The sequence below is a fragment of the Cololabis saira genome, chromosome 6 (genome assembly GCF_033807715.1).
Source record: "Cololabis saira isolate AMF1-May2022 chromosome 6, fColSai1.1, whole genome shotgun sequence".
Classification (NCBI taxonomy): domain Eukaryota; kingdom Metazoa; phylum Chordata; class Actinopteri; order Beloniformes; family Belonidae; genus Cololabis; species Cololabis saira.
In genome coordinates, this window is record NC_084592.1 from 8405894 (window position 1) to 8429441 (window position 23548).

The 23548-nt window shown below is 43.6% G+C and overlaps 2 protein-coding genes across 2 annotated transcripts; both read left to right on the forward strand.

Annotated features, from left to right (window-relative positions):
• Positions 1 to 14859: 14859 nt before the first annotated feature.
• On the forward strand, positions 14860 to 15764 carry LOC133445761 (gamma-crystallin M3-like). Its single transcript, XM_061723174.1, has 3 exons — positions 14860 to 14997; positions 15085 to 15327; positions 15418 to 15764. Exons 1-3 carry the CDS (start codon positions 14965 to 14967, stop codon positions 15688 to 15690), a joined length of 549 nt encoding a protein of 182 aa, XP_061579158.1. The 5' UTR covers positions 14860 to 14964; the 3' UTR covers positions 15691 to 15764.
• A 6191-nt stretch (positions 15765 to 21955) lies between these two features.
• Positions 21956 to 22850, forward strand: LOC133445764 (gamma-crystallin M3-like). The gene is made up of 3 exons (XM_061723176.1): positions 21956 to 22073; positions 22204 to 22446; positions 22534 to 22850. The coding sequence occupies exons 1-3, from the start codon at positions 22044 to 22046 to the stop codon at positions 22807 to 22809; spliced, it is 549 nt and encodes a 182-aa protein (XP_061579160.1). The 5' UTR covers positions 21956 to 22043; the 3' UTR covers positions 22810 to 22850.
• Positions 22851 to 23548: the final 698 nt, after the last annotated feature.

Genomic DNA, 23548 nt, shown 5'->3' on the forward strand with positions numbered 1-23548 from the left:
GTTTTTTGCCACTTCAGTCAATTTTGTGTATATCAGTCGATGACTGAGTTGCTCTTGTGTCAAGCATACATGGCATGTTTCATACATGGGTTACATTTACTGATATTATCAAATGTTTGTTATTAAAAAAAACAACATCCATCCATTTTCATTCGCCTGATCAGGCACCAAAGGGACAGCAGTCTTAGACGAGATGCCCAGGCTTCCCTCGCCCCAGACACTTCCTCCAGCTCTTCCAAGGAGATTCCGAGCTGTTCCCAGACCAGATGCTACAGTCCTCCTGCAGCGGTCGCAGGTTCAAATCCCAGCCTGCGCAACTTTGCTGCATGTCATCCCCATTCTCTCTCTCTACCCCCTTCCTGTCTGGAACTTGAATAGAGGGCCACTAGAGCCACAAAAAAGAAAACCTCCCTCGTGAAATATCCAGGGGCATCCGCTACAGATGCCTAAGCCACCTCAGCTGAATCCTCTCAATGTGAATGATCCACAGCTCTATTCCAAGCCCCTCCTGAGTGACTGAGCTTCTCACCCTATCACTGAAGGAGTGTCCAGCCACACTGTGGAGGAAATTCATTTTGGGCCGATTATTTCCGCGATCTTGTCCTTTCGGTCATTACCGTTCCACTTCCAACAATTGCATTTAAAAGTTATTTGAGGATATTTGCACAATTTAAATATATACTTTTGAAAAGATTAACAAAGATAAATAAAAGAACCAACTTTAATTGTAAAACCTGACAAATACAAATGTAGTAAGACCCCCACTGATTTTACTCTAAAGCCAAACAAAAAACTGAGCAACCCTCTAAAAAACTAAAAAACTGTAGTTGAATTTGTGTTACCACTAGAATTACATGAAACCTAAATACCATGGTGACTAGACAGCTAAAATATGTTTTGTACATCTACTCGATGTTTATATGGGCTCATTGTAACCTGGTGGCATTGTAATGTAAAGTTGTGTCATCTGCGTATTTATAGTAACTTATCTTGTTTGTCATTATTTGAGCTTGTAGATGTTAAATAGGAGGGGTCTTAGGATAGAACCTTGGGGATCTCCACATGTTATTTTTGTCAAATCCGATGTAACGTTACCAGTTGACACAAACTAGTAATTTAAGTAAGACTCAAACCAGTCAAGTACTGTGCCAGAAAGTCTGAGCCAATTCTACAGTCATTCGAGTAATATACTATGGTCAACAGTGTCAAATGCTGCACTGAGGTCCAATAATACCAGCACTGTGGTTCTTCCACAGTCTTTATTTATGTGGATGTCATTGACACCTTTACAAGAGCAGTCTGAGTGCTGTGGTGAAAACTGGACTGAAAGACATCAAAGCAGTTGGTCAGAGTTAAGAAAGTATTTAACTGTTGAAACACAGCTCAATAACTTTACTGATGAACGGAAGCTTTGAGGTGGGTTTATCATTTGCATTAGCAACTTGTCCAGATTGTTCTTTTTCAACTGTGATTTGATGATTGCTGTCTTCAAGGTCTGGGAGAAAACGTCTGACAAAAGAGATGAGTTTACTATTTGATTAAGATCAGATGCCATGACGGGTAAAACTTTCTTAAAGAAAGCTGTTGGTAAAATATTGAGACAACAGGAGGATTGGTTTAAATGATCCATAATATCCTCCAGTTTTTTGTTGATTGCTTAAAATTTTGTCATTTTTTTGTCCTAATTGGTTTTAATTGGAGACAGCCCTGTTTCTGGATTTGATATTGATGCACTGACTGCTTTTCTAATCTTCTCGGTTTTCTCAGTAAAGGAGTTGGCAAATTGATTGCAGGTCATTGTGAGGGACCCAGCAGTCGACACAGGGACACAGACTCAAAAAGCTTATCAAAAATAGGTTACATTTATTTTCTTTGATAAAAACTCAAAGATAAAAGATTTAGGGCCCTTTAAAGTTAAATTAACAAAACCAAAACGACAGGACACAAAACCAAACACACCCTCAACCTCTTTTCTCCCAAATGAAACAAAGAAGAAACTCCCTGACCAAACCAAAATAAATGACAGGATAATTACCAAATCAATTAAGCTTACAAAAGAACAAAAAATTGTGGAAAAGACAAACTAAATATTTCCACAGAAATAACCTACTCAACTAATATTTACATATATACACAAACTTATCTAACTTAAATTAAACATAACAAAACCCCAACAAAATCTTAAATCCAAAAGTCAAAGTCTGGGCTGCGTAATACAGCGCTCTTACTCAGTGCTTGGCGGAGGTCGTGGAAGGCTGCTATAGCCTTGTCTGACCACTGGACTCTGCTGGGGCATCTCGATCCAACTCGGTCCGTGAGGGGGGCTGCTCTTGCTGAGAAATGGGGTATAAACCGCTGGTAGAATCCAGCCATGCCGATAAAGGACCTCAGCTGTTTCCAGGTTTGGGGCAGAGGACAATTTTCAATATGTTGGATAAAAAATAATTTAAAATCAAACTGAATATGTAAACTACATGTGCTGATTAACTAAATGTTTCTGTATGTGAAAGTGAGGTGCATTCCTCTGACTTCTCACCAGTTGTAACAGGAACGAGATAAGGAGGGGGCCCCAAGCCATAAACTTGGGCTATCCCCCTCCCCTTTCTCTAAGAGCAATAAAACTTGTTCTCAGGACAGAAAGGAGTAGATATCAGCAGGACGATTGAACAAGCAGGCTGCAAGAGCTCTGCTCTGCTGGATCAACTCCTGATGAGGCCTTCTTTAATTATATCCCAGTTTTGTGTCTTTATTTAACTTTTCCAGCTCAATCAACAAACCCGGGGTGATCAATTCGATCACAACAAGTAGCATGCACCTTTTGAAGCTGAGGTTTAACAGTACTGTTACCAATGGTGAATCCCAGGTAATCAGTTTCAACCTGGGCGAACACACATTTGGAGGCATTGATTATTAGGCCTGCAGACGGTCCAAAACCTCCTTCAAGTGTTTCAGATGGTCCTCGCAGGTGGAGCTGTGGATCACTGTCATCAAGATAGGCAGAAGCAATATCAGACAATCCATACAGTACTTTATCCATCATTCTTTGGAATGATGCTGTGGCGCAGTGCAAGCCAAATGGGAGTACAGTGAAGTGGAACAAGCCCCAAGGGGTGCGGAAAGCAGTCAACTCGCAGGAATTCTGGGTGAGTGGAATTTGCCAGTATCCTTTACATAAATCTATAATTGTCAAAAACTTGGATTTGCCGAGAAGCTCTGAGATCATCGATTCTTGGGGTTGGATATGAATCGAATTTTGACACAGAATTCAAGTAGCGGAAATCAATGCAAAAATCTCACACTACCGTCTTTCTTTGGTACCAACACCACCGGGTGGCACAACTCACTCTGAGAGCGCTCGATCACTACAGACGACAGCATGAGGTCCACCTCTTTCTTCAGGGGCTCCAGGAGTCGCTCTGGGATCCTATAACTCATGCGTCTCACAACAGCATCAGATTTTAACGTGATTTTGTGTTCCACCAGGTTAGTTCTGCCAGGATTCTCAGAAAAGAAGAGAGGGTTGCACAAGGCTCTCACCTGGGACTGTTGTTCGTCGGACAGATGCTCCAAGTCCAAAGCCACTGGCACTGCCACCGGTAGGTATTGGTCATTCATATCCTCCTCTTCATCAATCTTCCTGATCCACATCACCTCTTTCCCCTCAGGTCTAGAGATCCACTCTTTAAGGAGATTAACATGCAGCACCTTGGTAGACCGACCTCGACCCGGAGTAGCGACCTCGTAGGCCCGAGTTTCTTCTGCACCTCATATGGCCCCTGCCACTTCACCAGCAACTTACTTTCCTGGCTAGGCAGCAACACCAGGACTTTCTGTCCAGGGCTGAAGATCCACTGTTGGGCTGTCTGGTCGTACCAGGTCTTCTGCTGCTTTTGAACATCTGCCATGTGTGCCTCAGCCAGAGCGCTAATCTTCTCCGGCCTCTCTCTCATCTGCAGGACATAAGACACAACATCCACAGGTTCTTCACCTCCCCGGCCCCCCTCCCAGAGCTCTCTAAGCAGAGTCAGAGGCTCACTCACCTCTCTGCCATAGAGCAACTCAAAAGGAGAGAAGCTAGTGGAGGACTGTGGCACCTCTCGATATGCAAAAAGAAGACACGGTAACCATTGATCCCAATCGGAACCCGTCTCATTGACAATCTTCCTGAGCATATGCTCGATGGTTTGGTTGAATCTTTCAGTCAAGCCATCAGTCTGGGGGTGATACGGGGTTGTGCGGAGGCTCTTAATGCCCAACAAATGGTAAACTTGCTTCACCAGAGTGGACATGAAGTTCAAGCCTTGATCTGTTAGGATCTCACAAGGGAAACCCACTCTGGAGAACAGTTGGACCAAGCACGCCGCCACATATCTTGCCTTCAGACTTCAGGGGAAACACTTCTGGACATTTTGTTGCATAAACAGTAATGACAAGCATAAAGCGGTTACCTGCGCTGGTTTTCTCAACTGGCCCCACCACATCCATCCCAAGCCATTTGAAAGGGACGTTGATTATGGGCAGGGGTTGAAGGGGGGGCTCATGGAGGCCCTCTCATCGGAGCCTGCTGGCATTCAGGGAAGCTCCTACAAAACTGAGCAACAGCACCCCCTATCCCTGGACAGAAGAAGTGACACTTGATGCGTGCTACAGTCTTGTTTTTCCCCAAGTGTCCAGCCCAGGGTATGGAATGACCCAAGGCGAGGACTGTCTCTCTAGCACCCTGAGGAACCACCAACTGAGTAGCTGGCCCACACTGAGAGCACACCATCTTTCAGGAAATACCACTCTCCAGCATCCTGATCAGGCTTCAGCTTCCTCTCTTGTTCCTTAGCTTTCTGCATCAAGCTTGCCAGGGTTGGGTCATCATTCTGCATCTCAATTATATTCATAGGAAGTTTAAATTGTAGTGGTGGTGTTACGGGAGATTCAGAAGACTGATGGTTGATTGTGTACTGGAACTTATCTTGTCTATTATGGCTGCGTGACTTTCGAGATCTCCCGGGTGCATTCTCCAAGTCAGCATCATAAAAAGGCAAAACACTCACCCATGGGGGAGGCTCCTCACCCTTCTTGGATTGGGACCTTGTTGTTGCAACATTGCACGTCTGCTTCCGCTGCAAAAGGTCCGGCAGTACTGGCAGGTCTCGGCCCAGCACCACCGGGAACAGGAGGTCATTTGCTACACCCACGGTCATGAGGTAAATTTGGTCCTGTACGTTAAGATAGACATCAGCAGTTGGTATTAGCTTCTCATCCCCATGCACACAACGTACTGGAATACAGTTAGCACTCTGAACAACATCATATGATACACATTTAGGATGCACCAATGTTTAGTCACTCCCAGAGTAAATAAGCGCTTGAAAATCGGTGCCATGCACTTGCACATTAATCATATGAGGCATCTGCTGGACTGTCTGATTTTCCTCCGTCTGTGGTCTAGGAACATGGCACAATTGAGTACTCTTCGTCCTCCTTGGACATTTTGGGTTCACATGGCCCTCTTCTCCACACTGATAACAGACACGCACTCTGCTAGAGGGCCTTTGCTCAGAGGTAGAAGTTTCCTGAAAGGAAGTCTTACCAGACCCCCGGGGGTACCGTTGCGTATGCTGGCTCTGAGGCTTACGTGGCTCTCTGGGGGTCTTCCAGGCATTATAGGTCAACGGCTGATTTTTCCTCCTTGCCGCCATGAAGACATCAGCCAGCTTTGCAGCCTCAATCGCTGACTCTGGGTTATGTTCTTTGACCCAGACCTGTAATTCAGGGGACAACATACGCAAAAAAATCAAGGATAAGAAGTTTGTTAATTTCTTTGATAGTTTTACCTCTTGGTTGAATCCATTTGATGTAATTTTCCTTTAATCTCACATAAAGCTCCCCAGGGCTCTCTTCTGTCCCAACATCGAGAGATCTGAACCTCTCACGGTATGTTTCAGGGTTAATGTTGTATTTTTTGAGAATAGCTGCTTTAACTCTGTCATAGTTGAGGGCTTCATCTCCATCCATATGGACATACGCACCTCTGGCCTTCCCAGTCAGCAAGGGAACAAGGTGCAGAGCCCAGTCCCCTCTCGGCCACTGGCAAGCACCCACCACACGTTCAAAAGTTATTAAAAAATGTTCTACATCATCTGAGTCGGACAACTTCTGTAGCTTTGGCTTGGCGTAGCGACCTGGCCGGGCACCACGTGGAGGCAGCTCGTTTGGATCCGTTTCACCCCCAGGGTCGGCGTTGCCTACCTCATGTGCTGAACCACCTCGGGCTCCCCCGCGTGGTGCTGGAGGCTGCCCCGCTACGTCTTCCCGCAACATGCCAAATTGTTGTCGGAGGGCCTCAAACCGCCGGTCCTGCTCCACCAGCTCTTCGGTGCGTTGAACTTCCCGTGCCTCCTGAGCCACGGTGTGTTTGCGTAGCAGGTCTGCCAGTTCTTTGAGAGTTGGCTCTCCCAGACTGCCATCCTCAAAGCCTGTCACTGGCCCTGCACCAGGAGTTGCTGCTGCTCCTCCTCTCTGGACACCACGGCCACGTCCTCTGCCGTCACGCTGCATCTCGTAGGAGGTTGCACTCACAAAATGGAGAGGGGGAAAAAAAAAAAGAGAAAAATTTGAGAGGGGAAAAAAAATGCAAGTCTGCCCCCCCTTACTGGCGACGGACCCAGCAGTCGACAAAGGGACACAGACTCAAAAAGCTTATCAAAAATAGGTTACATTTATTTTATTTGATAAAAACTCAAAAAGATAACAAAAGATTTAGGGCCCTTTAAAGTTAAATTAACAAAACTAAAAAGACAGGACACAAAACCAAACACACCCTCAACCTCTCTTCTCCCAAATGAAACAAGGAAACTGCTTTATATACTCCCTGACCAAACCAAAATAAATGACAGGATAATTACCAAATCAATAAGCTTACAAAAGAACAAAAAATTGTGGAAAAGACAAACTAAATATTTCTACAGAAATAACAAACTAATATTTACATATATACATAAATGTATCTAACTTAGATTAAACATAACAAATCCCCAACAAAATCTTAAATCCTCCCCAACGACTGGAGAGCAGATGGATCGTCCTGAGCATGTCTTAAACAGGAGGAACCTTTCTGCCCCTCCTTTTGCTGTTTCCGCCCGGACACCAGTCGCTGACGCACACCTCACTGTGATGCCGAGTTGGCCAGACTCAGGACCCCCACAGCGGGCATGGTAAATAAACAAACAGAAATAATTAGCAAAAGCAAACCCATAGTCAACACAAATGTGTGCACTAGCAAATGTGTGACCATGATGTGCTTAAAGTAAAGTCTGTATGAAATGAAAAGACTGTGTCGTGTGTTTATTTGTTTACTGATGGTCATGTTGTGATGTGTGCAGGTCCTAATACCAATACTAATGTGCAGAAGTAAACTTAAGTGTAAATTATACTAATAAATAAAGCAAACTGATTGAGTGTGAAGGGGAGGGGTTACCGACAGGCAGACGGTGATGTTGGTTGCCGTGGTGTGGGCGCGTCTGCGACCATCACAGTCATAGTAGAGTAGAGTTCAGGTGCTGCTGACACAGCTTTTTTTAACTAGTCCTCAGCAGCAAGCAAAGCTGTTATTGATGTTTTTGTTGATGATCTCATAAAAGGAGTAGTTAATTTACTGAGTCAGTGGAGGTGGAAGAAAGGTCATGAATTATATATGTCGAGTCTCTCTTTATAGATATCATGGTGAACCTGGTGTTGTTCCACAAAGGGACTGCTGGTTCAGTTATTAGAGAGTTATTCATATTTGTTTTACAATAGTTATTAATAACTAACATAGGCGGCCTTACCTATGTTTCAACCGTTTCAGTTGAAACGGGCCCCGGCCACCAGGGGGCCCCCAACAGACTGACAAAAAAATAAATGCGCAAGGAAGACACAATAATAAATCACTACTGGCCATTAAACTAACCAGCTAACATCCAAGAAAAATGAAACAAACATACCAGAGTGGTGCTGAAAAGCGAAAATTAGCAGATATAAAAAAGAAAGCTGTGAGTAGTGTTACCGGCCAGCCCGGTCCCCTTTAAGGCGGTGTCTGTTTTCGGGTGTGTGTGTGTGAGACGTAGTGGGTGCAGCGGAGGAGAGAGAGGGAGATGCAGGTGTGCGCGTGTGGAAACCGGTACACGTGTTCAGTTACTTTTCAGTGTGTCCTCCGTTAGCTTTCAGTTGTCGGCCCTCACGTGTTTTGTTTGCTCTTTACAAGTTTGTAATAAATGTGCGACGTTGCACGGACAGTATTTTTCCTCCGTCCTTTTTTCCTTCACTTTCCCCGGACTCCTAGACAACCGCCGGTTACCAGCAACGAGCCAGAAACCGTATTTAAATACCAGCTTTCCCAACTACGGTTCGGAGATAGGACTGGAAATTAAGAAAGGTAACAGTAGTCTTCCGAAAGTGACCTCTTTCTTTGGTCCAGCATCTGCACCGGTTACAGCAGCGGCTGCCGCCCACTCTAATGACACCAACGCAGTAAACGCATTCATGCGTCACGCATGGATGCGTTTACTGCGTTCTTTCAGCTTATAATGCGTCACGGACGCAGGACACATAGCTGGCAAATATAGTAGTACATAGGGCCCCATATTTAATATTGAAACGGGCCCCCTGATGCCAAAGGCCGCCACTGATAACTAATAAAGACGATGAATTTCAAAATGAATTATCCAAATGAATCAATCAAAATAGACTTAATCAGGGAAATCATAACTAAACTAAATCATAACTAAACAGCTAAATCAGTCTCAAAGTAGCTGTTATTCCATACTTGCCAGCCTGTTGCCAGGGGTGGCGTTACAGAATAACAGGGGAAGGAAGGGGTCCAAGCACAGACCTTTGCAACCAGCAACTGTGACAAATATCTATAAAATAAACACAAACAACTTCTTTCATTCAAATGAATCAGAATGTATTTACACAAGTGATAAAAGATAATGAAACAACACTTTCAGATTCCTAACTTACACATAAACAACAACTAACTAAACATTCGACACAAACTTCAGATCATTTGTGTGTGTGTGTGTGTGTGTGTGTGTGTGTGTGTGTGTGTGTGTGTGTGTGTGTGTGTGTGTGTGTGTGTGTGTGTGTGTGTGTGTGTGTGTGTGTGTGTGTGTGTGTATGTTTGTGCGTGTCAGGACGTCATGTAATGTGGACCAAAAGCAAAATGGCGAACAGGTTCACGTCACGTAAGACCTCAAAGAGAGATAGCAGACGCGCGCTTTTCCAAACTGCGGAGGGAGGTTTCCTCCACCCAGTGATAATTGAAAGTATTGGACTGATGGCCGGGATCGTAACTTTCTCCATGTGGGTTAGTAAGGAAGGGAAGGAAACTGCCATGATCCCTTACCACCGATACCTTTATCATTCTCCGGTTTCCCACTCAGGAGCCAGTGTGTGGAGCAAAATCCACCACACTCGCTCTAAGCTTTTGAAGGGGAAACAGGAGTACGAACCGCTTCGATGGTGAAGGAACACGTTATATGGGTCCACTTACACGGGCCCATAACAATATCATAATACAAACATGACCGTCGGCCACTTGTGAGACCGTTGGCGTGTACACAGTAATAAGCAAAATAAAGCTAAATAACAGCAACCACACTCAACGCTAATCGCTTTAAGCTAACTCTGCCCAGTAACAAGCCTCTCACTTTGAGATGCCCTGGAGGTTGTCGGCAGCGTCCTGGTGGTTGTGGAACTCGTGGTTCTGGTCGCTGTCCACAGGTTGCTGATTTTTATGCTACCGCTGGTTATTCAGCTGTGACCGGCTCCCTTTTCCTCTCTCTGTGTGTCTCTCGGAGAGGGAGAATGCACCGTCGCTGTCAGCTGGGCTGTCCCCCTTTCCTGGTCTTCGTAGCCTGGTCATGTCGTCTCGTTGCGCACAGGTCCCCTCTCCGCTCATCAAAGCATCGAACATTTGCAGGTCACTCCGTTGTAATGCGGATGGATGAAGGATGCATTCACTGGTTCTTGGTAACCACTTGGCTTTCACGAGCGCAGCTGGCAGGATGGTTCCTCGGCTGATGCTAGTCACGCTGATCGGAGATCAAGTGTAGTCCTCGCAGAACGTAAGTACCGTGGACGCTTCTCTTATGATGAAGAAAGTCGGAGAGAGTTTCTCTCTGTTGCAGACCACCGTTCCTTGGTGAACAGCTAGATAGTTACGCTCTGCAGGGGGTCCTGGTGAAGAGCGGCTCTTTTCCCGGCTCACAGAGAGCTCCATGGAAGAGCTTGAAAGCTTGGAAGAAAAGAGCATGAGATTCGGGAAACCGCTTCTATTTAACAACCAGGGAGCGCTCTTCTCTTCAGCTGGGGGGCATGTTGTAAATTGGAGTCACTGACCAATGACTGGTCCGCCTGTCACTTTCATCCTGCCCCCTGTTATTGCCCCTGAGGGAAATAAATTGCAAAGCCTGCTGGGCTTTGGAGTCATCCCTTAATTTCCCATGTTTTAAAGGGGACCTATTATGAAAAACACGTTTTTTCTTGTTTTAACATATATAAAGTGGTCTCCCCTCACCCTGCCAACACAGAAAAGATGATATCCCATGAAAATCTGCAAGGTCTACTCCCCCCCGCCCCACTGAATCCCCCAGTGTCATGTGGTTTCTACGGGCTGTTTGGATTTGTGCATTTTCTTTACGTAAGCAAAATACAAACCACGCCCTCGGTCTCCTCCGCTGCTGAAACCACGCCCACCACCAGCTCAGCCGGCCGGAGCGTTGTTCAGCAGATGATTGTTCAGCAGCGGTGGCTGTTTCCACAGCGAGGGAGAGTAGAAATGAGATTTTGCATCGACATTTACCCTTATAAAAGGATCAGTGCCCACAGCACGGACCCGGCAACTGCACACGAGTCAGCGGTAAGTTCTGTTTTTTTTATGTCATTTATATTTGTCTACAATTATGATCTTTGCATGGGCTAAGTATTTAGCTTAGCTCCGGAGCACCGGGGCTCCTCACCAGACCGGACCGTCGAGGAACTCCGGGTTCGGAGGTCCGAACCTGGAGCCCCGAGCCCGGGGTCTCCGGGGGGCCGGCTCCGGGGAAGCTCCGAGCCCGGAGCTCCCCCGGAGCCGGTGGCTCAGTACCATAATACATTTTTCTTCTGTGGTTTCAGATTTTTCAAGCACCTGGAGCTGTTCAACGAAACATTCAGAAGACGCGCGGTCCTTCCTTGAGCCAGCAATAGTGCATACATTTTATTTATACATTTTAACAATAAAGTTGCCATTTGTGAAAATTCAGTGTTGTGATTTCTTTACAGTTACATCATTCATTTGTCTTGTAACATAAGAAGTGAAATGATGAGGAATTGGAGTAAATAACCGTGGTGTACCTGTTTAGAATTAAATTCAATCTTCCTGTGTGAATTAGTGTGAAGACGAGGTGACTAAAGGCTGATTTATGGTTCCGCGTTACACCAACGCAGAGCCTACGGCGTAGGGTACGCGTTGATTTAACGCAGAACCGTGGACACGCTTTGCTACGCAGCAGCTGCTATTCTCCCCGGAACAACGCTTTGTCTCCTCCCCTCCTACACGTCATTCAAGCAGCCAATCAGGGCAGAGCCTCATTATCATAGCCCCCACCACCCTGAAAATGAAGCACAGAAAAAGGCTTTATTATCTGTAAAACTATAGACATGGCCCAGAGGCTGAATTTCTGATTTAGGTAGAAAAAACAAGCTTTAGATTGTTTTTAAGACATTCAAGGCATGTTTAAAATATACATTAAATGCCATAATATGTCCCCTTTAAGACCATGCGGTCAATGTAAAGACAATGTGGTCATAAAATCGAGGCTGGTCTCAGAGTTAGGCCACAGAGCTGGGCCTTAAAGTTGAAATTAAGTCTTCCCATGTTCACAGATGACTGTGGCCACAGACGTAATTTGGCGGGGGGACAGGGGGGACATGTCCCCTGCACTTTTTCAAAAGGCAGTTTTGGTCCCCTGCAGTCTTTACCGTCCAAAAACAATGTTAACAAAAGCGCTATTAGATGGAGACAGGTCAAGCACTAGGACCAAGCGGAAAACGGCCGCTCATTCCCTTTAGACTGCCCACAAGCTCATCGGTTGGCTCTGCCGGTTCCTGCTAACGTGTGATTGGCTGTCCCCACTGTCACTCCATCTGGCTGGGAACAGCGCGTGCACACCGGTGTTTTGCTAGTCGGCCAGGAGTCGGTGTTCGGTGTGGTCACTTTTCTTTTATATCAAAAATATGATTTTCTTCCATATAACTGCCGCTGTTACACTCATTTCAAATAAAATTGATCATTACTTGCATTGAATTATGGATATTTTATTCAATTTCTCCCCTCCTGTGATATTCAATTTGACCCACCAACCACTGGCTGGTGCTGGGTGGTGGTCCAAACGTTTGAAATGATTTCATTTTCACATATTTAAAGGCGCATGAGGCAGGATTGAGGCAGGATTTATGAAAAAAATTTGTATATGTTTTAAGTTTTCTAGTAATAATGTCAGATGAAGCGTTCCAAACCAAAAAGAATGAGCCCTATAGCGTATCTCTCCGTTGCCTTGAACAGGCTGTGTGCTGCAAAATGTGCTGCAATTGTGGGGCCGAATTTCCCGCACTGTCTTGCGGATGTGACGTCAAATGACGTTCTCCCGTTCTCCCGTTCTCCCGTGTCGGCTTCGCTGTTGGCTGCAGTACCCCAGACGGCGGTCGTGGCGAAGGGTGGCGCTAATGAGCCTCATGCTCCTTTAAGCAGATTTTCTGCTTATTTTTATTCAAAAATGAGGTATAACCAGTACTCGAGTTGAGGGGGGATGAGGGATGATGAGGGGGGATGGCCTCCCCCCTGAAATAAAAACGGTCCAAATCATCCCCCCTGTAAAACTGCCATCCCCCCTTTCCATCCCGTACGTCATTTCATCAATGAATTACTGCAATTTCAACATTTAGAGTCATCACCAGAAAATAACTTATTTGACAATTTTCACCTGTTTCAAGTAAATTTTCACAAAATCTGCCAGTGGGACAAGATTAATCTTCTCTTTACAAGCAAAAAAATCTTGTTCCACTGGCAGATTTTTCTACTTATTTCAAGTGAAAATCTACTTGAAACAGGTGAAATTGTTGTTTTTTCCAGTGATGAGTCTTGTTTTAAGTGTAATGAGATTTTTTTTTACTAAAATGAGACATTTTAACTAGAAATAGGACAAATATTCTTATTTTGAGTTTTGCAGTGATCCATTTTACTTATCCTGTGAAGGACAGAGGCATATTGATAAGTTCAGAAAACTGTTTTTTATTGTTGTGTTTTGATGTAAGCCCAGTGGATATTTAAAGCTTACAGAAGGCTGCATTTAACTGCTGCTATGTCATTCCTGCAGTATTTCTGCAGGTGTTTTGGTCAGTTCTAATATTTGTAATATATTATATTATTTGTAATCGGCACAAATTATCTGTCCCCATATGATAAAATCCACCATCCCCCCTCATTTCTTTTTTTACAACTCGAGTACTGGGTATAATTTTATGTAAATGAGGTCTATTGATTACTGTACATTCCAAAAATAAGTGTAAAATTGGTGGTAATGAGTTGGAGTGAAGTTGACTAACAAGGTGAAACACAGTGGTGATAATTTTAGCTACATGCATGATAATATCATGGCACTGTCACCCCCCCCCCCCCCCCTCCTTTCTCAAGCCAGTTGTGTCCCCCCCACCTCTGAAATCAAAACTTTGGCCCAACACTGGAGTCTAGGCATTTGCCACCTCCTTTCAGCTTTTCAACACTCATGTTTTCACTTCATAGTAGTGGGGCATTTCTGCACAGAGACTTCTTCTCACCAGAGACAACCTTCACCTTAGTGGGATAAAAAGAATCATTGATATCTGAAACTTTACATTGGAAGTTCTCTAGTAGTTCATTTACTGAGTCAGTGGAGGTGGAAGAAGGGTTAGAAAAGGGTTTTTTATCAATTATTTTTGGTTTCTTGAATGGATGGAAATGGTGCTTTCAAAAAAAATAGAAAAGTGGCCAGACCGGGCCAAATCAGTCACAAAGAACTTGGAAATTTCAAGACTCTTACTGGTCCAAAGTATGCCCACTCATTTCAATGACTCAAGGTCATGGAAATCATTGAAAAAGTTTGCATTATGTTTTGAACGCTTGTAGACATCTATAAACATATAGCTTGAGGAGGACTGTTTGGCAAACAGACAGATATTCCAAAGAGTCAAATTTTCCAGAGTATAGCTTTTTACACTTTAGTGAATCATAAAACAGGGTGGCAACCCCTCCCCCTCTCTTATGCTTTCTGCTCTCACTATGGAAACTGAAGTTGGGAGGCATCAACTCTATCAAAATAGGTGTCTTGCCATTTTCATCTAACCATGTTTCTGTTAAGAAGATAACATCACGATTATTCTCAGAAATGAAATCATTGAATAAAAGTATTTTTCCTGACTGAGATCTGATGTTTAACAGAGCTATCTCTGTGCCGGACTGTCGGTAAAAGTTCACTGAAAAACCTTGTTCAGCAGATAAAAGAAGTCCTCTTTCAAGATTTTTGATTGTTGCTTCACAACATCAAGGGCTCCTGGGTGTATGATGAGGTTTTTCACTGTTGGATGCTTGAGCATAAGATATCATCAGTATTTTCTCCAAAATATCAGACCCCATGCGATTGGTAAAACAAGGTACTTTGGTGTTTTTCTTGCTGCGAAAGCATTCTGTTTCATTCACAGCGTTCAGTCTCATTCATGAAAGGCCTTTCTAAAGACTGAAAAAAATGGACATAACATCGTCATTCTGTGGAGTTCAATGGTAAGCTGCTGAGTTAGGGGTTTCATGATGGGGGACACAGCAGTTCTTTACGTTTAGCCAGGTATAAAAGGAAAGGGTTAAACCAGGTAGGCAAGCAGTTCAGGAGCAACAGCAACAACTCATCTACAGCCAACATGAGCAACACCGACATGAACATGAGGGGCAAGGTAAAAAAAATGAAGATATTTATGTTATAATTTACATTTTTAAATTGACCACTTTTTTTTAATTAGTGCAACACGTTGTTTTTCTAGATCATCTTCTACGAGGACAGGAACTTCCAGGGTCGCTCCTATGAGTGCATGAGCGACTGCTCCGACATGTCCTCCTTCCTGAACAGGTGCAACTCCTGCCGGGTGGAGAACGGCAGCTTCATGGTCTACGACCGTCCCAACTTCATGGGAAACCAGCACTTCATGAGGAGGGGCGAGTACTCCGACTACATGAACATGATGGGAATGAGCGGTGGCATCAGGTCTTGCCGTATGATCCCCCAGGTATGTTTAAAGCAAAAGGTCATAATGTTCTAACACAATTCTGATCACAATTGTTTGGAAGTTCATTATTCTGATATTCTTTCACAACAGCATAGAGGCCAGTTCAGGATGAAGATCTTCGAGAGGGAGAACTTCCAGGGCATGAGTCATGAGCTGATGGACGACTGTGACAACATCATGGACCGTTACCGCATGTCCGACTGCATGTCCTCCCATGTGATGGACGGCCACTGGCTGATGTACGAGCAGCCCCAATTCAGAGGCAAGATGATGTACCTGAGGCCCGGAGAGTACAGGAGCTTCAGGGACATGGGAATGAGCGGCATGAGGTTCCAGAGCATGAAGCGCATCATGGACATGTAAAAACCAACATGTTCATTACATCAAAATAACCAAAATAAACAAACATTTTTGACAAAATGTTTTCTGCCACTTCAGTCAAATTTTGTTTATTTCAGTCGATGACTGAATTGCTCTTGTGTCAAGCATACATGGCATGTTTTATACATGGGTTACATTTACTGATATTAGCAAATGTTTGTTATTATTTTAACTGGATGACACAGCTCAGAAAAGAGATGATGTGAAAAAGCATGTCCAACATCCATCACATCCATCCATTTTCATCCACCTGATCAGGCACTGGGTCACAGGGACAGCAGTCTTAGAGGAGATTCGCCCAGGCTTCCCTCGCCCCAGACACTTCCCCCAGCTCTTCCAAGGGGAGTCCGAGGCATTCGCAGGCCAGCCGAGAGACCCCCTCCTGAGTGACTGAGCTTCTTACCCTATCTCTGAGGGAGCGTCCAGCCACATTGCGGAGGAAATTAATTTTGGGCCGATTATATCCACAATCTTGTCTTTTCGGTCATTACTGTTCCACTTCCAACAATTGCATTTAAAAGTTATTGGAGGATATTTGCACAATTTTAAATATTTTCCCTTAACAGTTGCTTTTGAAAACAATAACAAAGATATAACTTTAAATAAAAGAACTAACGTTAATTGTAAAACCTGACAAATACAAATGTAGTAAGACCCCCACTGATTTTACTCTAAAGCCAAACAAAAAACTGAGCAACCCTCTAAAAAACTAAAAAACTGTAGTTGAATTTGTGTTACCACTAGAATTACATGAAACCTAAATACCATGTTGACTAGACAGCTAAAATATGTTTTGTACATCTACTCAATGTTTGTATGGGCTCATTGTAACCTGGTGGCCTTGCAATGTAAAGTAGTGTGTCATCTGCATATTTACAGTAACTTATCTTCTCATTATTTGTGTTCGTAGATGTTAAATCGGAAGGGTCCTAGGATATAACCTTGGGGATCTCCACATGTTATTTTTGTCAAATCCAATATAACGTTGCCAGTTGAGACAAAATAGTTATCTAAGTAAGCGTCAAACCAGTCAAGTACTGTGCCAGAAAATCTGAACCAATTTTAGTCATTTGAGTAATATACTATGGTCAAAAATGTAAAATGCTGCGCGGAGGTCCAATAATACCAGCACTGTGGTTCTTCCACAGTCTGTATTTATGTGGATGTCATTGACGCCTTTACAAGGGCAGTCTGAGTGCTGTGGTGAGCACGAAAACTGGACTGAAAGACATCAGAGCAGTTGGTCAGAGTTAAGAAAGTATTTAACTGTTGAACTGTCAAAACACAGCTCTCAATAACTTTACTGATGAACAGAAGCTTTTGTGTGGGTTTATCATTTTGCAGTAGCAACTTGTCCAGATTGTTTTTTTTCAACTGTGATTTGATGACTGCTGTCTTCAAGGAGGTGGGGGGAAACACCTGACAAAAGAGATGAGTTTACTATTTGATTAAGATCAGATGCCATGACGGGTGAAACGTTCTTGAAGAAAGTTGTTGGTAAGATATTGAGACAACAGGAGGATTGGTTTAGATGATCCATAATATCCTTCAGGTTTTTGTAGTTGATTTCTTAAAATGTAATGTTTTGTCCTAATTGGTTTTAATTGGAGACAGCCCTGTTGCTGGACTTGATGCTGGATATTGATGCATCGACTGCTTTTCTAATCTGGATTTTCTCAGTAAGGAAGTTGCCAAATTTATTGCAGGTCTTAGTAGAGTAGAGTTCAGGTGCTGCTGATACAGGTGGCTTTGTGGCCAGAGAGGGCCAAATCAGTCACAAAGACCTTGGAAATGTTAAGACTCATACTGATAATCATGTCCAAAGTATGCCCACTCATTTCAATGACTCAAGGTCATGGAAATCATTGAAAAAGTTTGAATTGTGCTTTGGACTCCTGTAAACATCCATAAACATGGCTTGAAGAGGACCCTTTAGCTGAACAGACAGATATTCCAAAGAGTCAAATTTTCTTAAGAAGTGCTTTTTACATTTCAGTTAAATTATGAAACAGGGATGCAACCCCTCCCCCTCTCTTATGCTTTCTTCTGTCACTATGGAAACTGAAGTTGGGAGGCATCAACTCTATCAAAACAGGTGTCTTGCTATTTTCATCTAACCATGTTTCTGTTAAGAACATAATGTCAGGATTATTCTCAGAAATTAAATCATTGAATAAAAGTGTTTTACCTGACAGATCTGATGTTTAACAGAGCCATCTCCACGCCGGACTGCCGGTAAAGGTTCACTGAAAAACCTTGTTCAGCAGAGTGTATGATGAGGTTTATCACTGTTGGATGCTCGATCATAAGTGATCATCAGTATTTTCTCCGAAATATCAGAACCCATGGGATTGGTAAAACAGAGTACTCTATTTTTTTCTTGCTGTTAAAACGTTCAATCTCATTCACAGCGCCGTCACCCACTATCAGGGTTTGAGACCCAGTGGCTGGCTCTTTCTGAAGCCTTATAGAGAAGGATCTGCCCTCATACCTTTCCCTGCTGTTTCAAGATGACTTTTACTTCGGGGGAGTCAAGGTCTTGTAGAAGTTGAGCAAACCTGTTTTCTAGTGGAATTCCTGTGTTTTCAGTCAGTTTGCTGTAGCCACAGTCTGTTGCCAATTTTTTCGAGTAATATACTGGTGCTGGGATTGAAGAGACATTTCTCTCCAGTGCTGGCAAAGCAGTTTTATCCAGGTGCTGTGTTCTTCCTGATTAGCTTGTGTTCCCAGAAACAAATGCAGCTGCTCAAGACATCATCTGGTCCTCCTCTCAGAAGTGATTAAAGAAAAAGAAAAATACTGCTGAAAAGTCTTTGAGTGCCACTGGTTTAATGTAATTAAGCCCAACTTTTCTGCAGATTCTGACAGTGCATTTAAAGAAGCAAGAAGCAACACTATGAAAAAGTACTGATCAACATTTGTGTTACAACTCACTGGCGGTTGTTGTTATTTGTCATTTACAAGTGAAATGAAGAATCAACTACTACTACTACTACTACTACTACTACTACTCCTCCTCCTGTCATTTAGCAGATGCTTTTATCCAAAGCGACTTACATCTGAGAGAACAAACACGCCATTTCGCCCGGGGAGCAATTAGGGTTAAGGGCCTTGCTCAAGGGCCCAAGGTGGTTCATCTTGGTTGCCATTCTGGGTCCTCCAGACCCAAGCCCACCTCTGTAGCCTCTAGACCTCCACTCCCCCTCCTCCTAGGTATCACTGTGCAAACAAAACAAAGTCACCAGACATTTAGGCTAATAGTGTGATCAAGCTAACAGTGACAAAGCCCTGTTTAGTTCACAAATTTATCCAATATGACCTATTTATTTAAGGTTTGTGAGATAAATCCTGGAACCGACATGTATTTTGCCACAAACTACAACAAAAAAGGTTTCACCATGGAGAAATTAGGGTTAAGGGGCTTGCTCAAGGGCCCAAGGTGGTTCATCTTGGTTGCCATTCTGGGTCCTCCATACCCAAGCCCACCTCTGTAGCCACTAGACTACCACCCCCCAGGTTCCAACTCATCCCCAAACTCCAGAACTTAGGCCTCAGTACCTTTCTGTGTAACGGGACACTGGACTTCCCAATCACACAGACACAATCTGTCTGTCCGCCCTTGTCATTGAGCACTAGAGCTCCACAAGGCTGCATGCTAAGTCTACTCCTCTACACTCTCTGCACCCACGAGTGCTCTCCCTCCTCCTCCACTTCCATCTTTAAATATGCAGATGACAGAATTGTAATTGGGCCTAATCACTAACAATAATTGGCGCTTTTCCACTAGTACCTTGTGAGAAAGTGAGCAACCCCTCCCCTTCTCACCATCACCGGACTTTTTTTTAATGTGTGTGGCAGAGTGGAGGATTGGGCGTGGTCTGTGGGGGAGCAGCACACAGGTGTGCCTGGTTCTGCTGGTTGTGGCACACCTGTTTCCAATCAACCTCTCCACCCTGCCTGGGTTTATAAACAGCAGCTGCATACCAGAAGACGGGTCTGCTGAATGGAGGGAGCTTGTTGAGAGGCTATGCCCCATTGTGCCTTTTTTTTTAGAATACTGATTTTGCCCTCCGCCTGTATGTTTTTTTTACATAAAATAAAAAGCCTTATTTTTTTGGCATTCTACACTCTGCGAGGTTTTTTTACACCTCATCACCCTGGTCCAGTCTGCCTTGTCCCCTTGTACGTGGGGAGGCCGCTCTGGTTCCTCACATACCTACTCAGCCCGACTCGACTCGCCTTGCCTTGGTTTTGTGTTTTTCCACTAGGGGTCCAGCTGTGCCGAGTAGATACTTTTTCTGTAACTACTCTGCCGAGGTTCTAAGCGGGCTGAGCGGGGCTGCATCTGACATCATCACATTACATGCCACCGATTGGTCAGGGGGCGGGGCCGTCAACGTCTGAGTCAGGAGGCGGAAATCAGCGAAAGAGTGACTCTGACGGCGGCTTCTTGTTCATTTTATGCGACAGGCAATGGAAGCTTCTCTCACTCTCATTTTTTAACTTGATATCAAACACAAGCCACAAACCCAGCACCATATATAACATCTCCTCCATGTTCTACTTCTTTAGTGTTGTTGTCTTCGTTTAGATCACACAATCAAATACGTCACAGCAGCTTCTCTCCAACCCGCCTACTTCTCCAGATGCTGAATTGTTATGGAAAAGAAAATTGACCGAGTTGAGTCGAGCCGAGCTGAGATGAGTAGAGCCGAGTTGGTACTAGTGTAAAAGCGCCAAATGAGTCTGCATACAGGAAGGTAGAACAGTTGACAGCGTGGTGCGACGGCCACAACCTGACTTAACATTAAGAAGGTGAAGAAGGTTGTTGTGGTCTTTCGCAGGATAGATCCACACACCACTCTTTATTAAAGGAGAAGGTGTGGCGTTGCTGGTGTTAAGTTTCTGGGGCTACAAGTTGCAGAGGACCTGAGCTTGGCCAACAACACCAGGGACATGCTAAGGAAAGCCAATCAGCATCTCTTCTACCTGAGGAAACTCAGGAGAGCTAATCTTCCCCAGAAGCTACTGGTAAACTTCTACAGCTGCACGATCGAGAGTGTGCTAGCCACCTTCCTGTCCATGTAGCGCTCTAGCTGCACAATGGCAGAAAAGCACTCCCTGCAGAAGGTGGCAAGGATGGCTAGGAGGATCAAATGGGTGGTTGCTTCGCTAAGAACGGTAGCATGATTACAGATGAGGAAGTGATAATGGCTAGCCATTGGCTGACCCAACTGTCAATCAATCATATTAGAAACAAATGTATTGCTTGATACAAACTCTCGTGGTGTGGTATAAAAAATCACCCCTTCCGAGTTGTCATGGATGTGAAATCAAAAAATTGAGACCAAAATGTTTTTTTGACCCAGGTTGTAAATATGTTTATTACTGCTCTAAAGTTGAACATTTTAACATGGGAGTCATTCGAACTTCAACGAGTCTTGGTTCCGCATGAGCATGAATGCATAAGTTAAATGGTTGTTGCTTGGTGTGAACCGACTCACACAGCAGCACTATAGCAGCGCTCCCCAAGCATGTCTCTGACATATCTTTGTTATTCCATAAACAACCAATAAAATCTTTTTCACTCCGAAAATAAACTGCATGCAGGGAAACAGTTCAACAATGCCTGATTTCATTGGCTAGCACTAGCTGTGTAGCCACACTTTGATTGTCTGTTGCTCGTGGAAAAAAAAGTGTGAAAAGTTGAACATTTCCCAACTTTTCCCCAACTGCACGGCCACCGTGACCCACAGAACCCACTTGATGTCACTCCATTTAACGTGAATAGACAGTGACAGGTCTCAATTACTTCAATTATCACTGTAAATCAGCATCCAAGCCTCTAGAGCAGATAAAATGACTAATTTCCCTCTATTTTTAGTCAGTTATGTTTATTTGAGGAATTAAAAGCACGATTTCCTATAACTTGAGTTGTTCAGAATGCATATTGCTGCTTTACCTTCACTCCAAGTATAAATCATATGGACTCTAGAGTAGTTTTTTTTTTTATTAAGAGATCCTTAATTTGACTGCCTGTGGGTTTAACATATGCAATGTGCTGAAACAGGCATAACTTTAGAACTGAGAAAATAGGCTTTGTGTTACCATGTCAAATGACACATTTCTGAAGTCTTCGAGGGCTCATTCACGTGATTAATTGGCACAGAAAACAGGCCGTTACACGGTTCTATACCATGTTGCTGGGTCAGTAGTTTAAACAATGGGGGCCCACTGGCTGCGTAGGTTTTGATCAGGTATAAAAGCGGGGGTTAAAATGAACAGGACAGCAGCGCAGCAGTGACAGACACAGCAGGAACAGCTCACCTACAAGTATGTCTACCACTGACATGAGCATGGGCAAGGTAAGCTTATGAGAACACTTAAATGTAGCTTAAAAAAAGCAATTAAACAATTAAATTAAAACAAATTGAATTTGAAATTAAATTTGTTTGTGAGCTTTGAAACATATGTCATGTATCTCTTGTTTTCCAGATCATCTTCTACGAGGACAGGAACTTCCAGGGTCGCTCCTATGAGTGCATGAGCGACTGCCCTGACATGTCCTCCTACCTGAGCAGGTGTCACTCCTGCAGGGTGGAGAGCGGCTGCTTCATGGTCTACGACCGTCCCAACTTCATGGGAAACCAGTACTTCATGAGGAGGGGCGAGTACTCCGACTACATGAGCATGCTTGGGATGAGCGGTGGCATCAGGTCTTGCCGTATGATCACCATGGTAGGTCTAAACCACCTTTATAATGGTCGCTCCTTCCTAAGTAAAAATAATGAAATACATAATTTTTTGGTTCCTTCTCTACAACAGCATAGAGGCCAGTTCAGGATGAAGATCTTCGAGAGGGAGAACTTCCAGGGACAGAGTCATGAGCTGATGGAAGACTGCGACAACATCATGGAGCGTTACCGCATGTCCGACTGCATGTCCTCCCAAGTGATGGACGGCCACTGGCTGATGTACGAGCAGCCCCACTTCAGAGGCAGGATGATGTACCTGAGGCCCGGCGAGTACAGGAGCTTCAGGGAGATGGGAATGGGCAACATGAGGTTCATGAGCATGAAGCGCATCATGGACATGTGTTAGAAATCTTCATTTTGAAATAAAAATTAAGGATTAACTAAAAATGTAGACATCCCCCTTTTTTTCGTCTTCAGTAACACATAAACTAAACTATTACAAACATTTCCAGTGAGGATCACTATGTAGGGAGCAGTGCACACATTGTTTTAAAAATAGTCATTATCTTCTTGGATTTATTCTTGAAATGAACAAAAAACAGAAAGATACCACAGACAAAGTAATAACTTCATTAATCCCCAAAGTGACATTGTTTACATGGCTTGGGAGTAAAATTTAAAAAAAGTTTAAATCTGCTGCTTCCATGAGTAAATAACTTTCTGTGGTCATAGATATTCATAATAATAAATGTTAAAAAAGTGCCTGAAATACCATCTTAACTAGCATCTTAACTAGCATCTAAACAAACGTGGAAAAATTATTCAACAATCGAAGCTAAAACAGAAAAAAAAGGAAGAAGAAGATATAAAGAAAGACATTATTTGACAAAGGGAATGCAGCAGATTCTAAAAATATACTGGAGCTGATTGAAATTGGCAAGGCAAGTTTATTTGTATAGCACATTTCAGCAACAATGCAATTCAAGGTGCTTTACATGATAAATATGTTAAGAGTGAGTAGGAGAAAAAAAAAGTTGGACTATTAAAGGAAGGTGCAAATATAAGTGACATAAACAACATCATCATATAAACTACAACAACACATCATAAATCTTTATCACTGATCAAGTTTGACTGGTTATAAA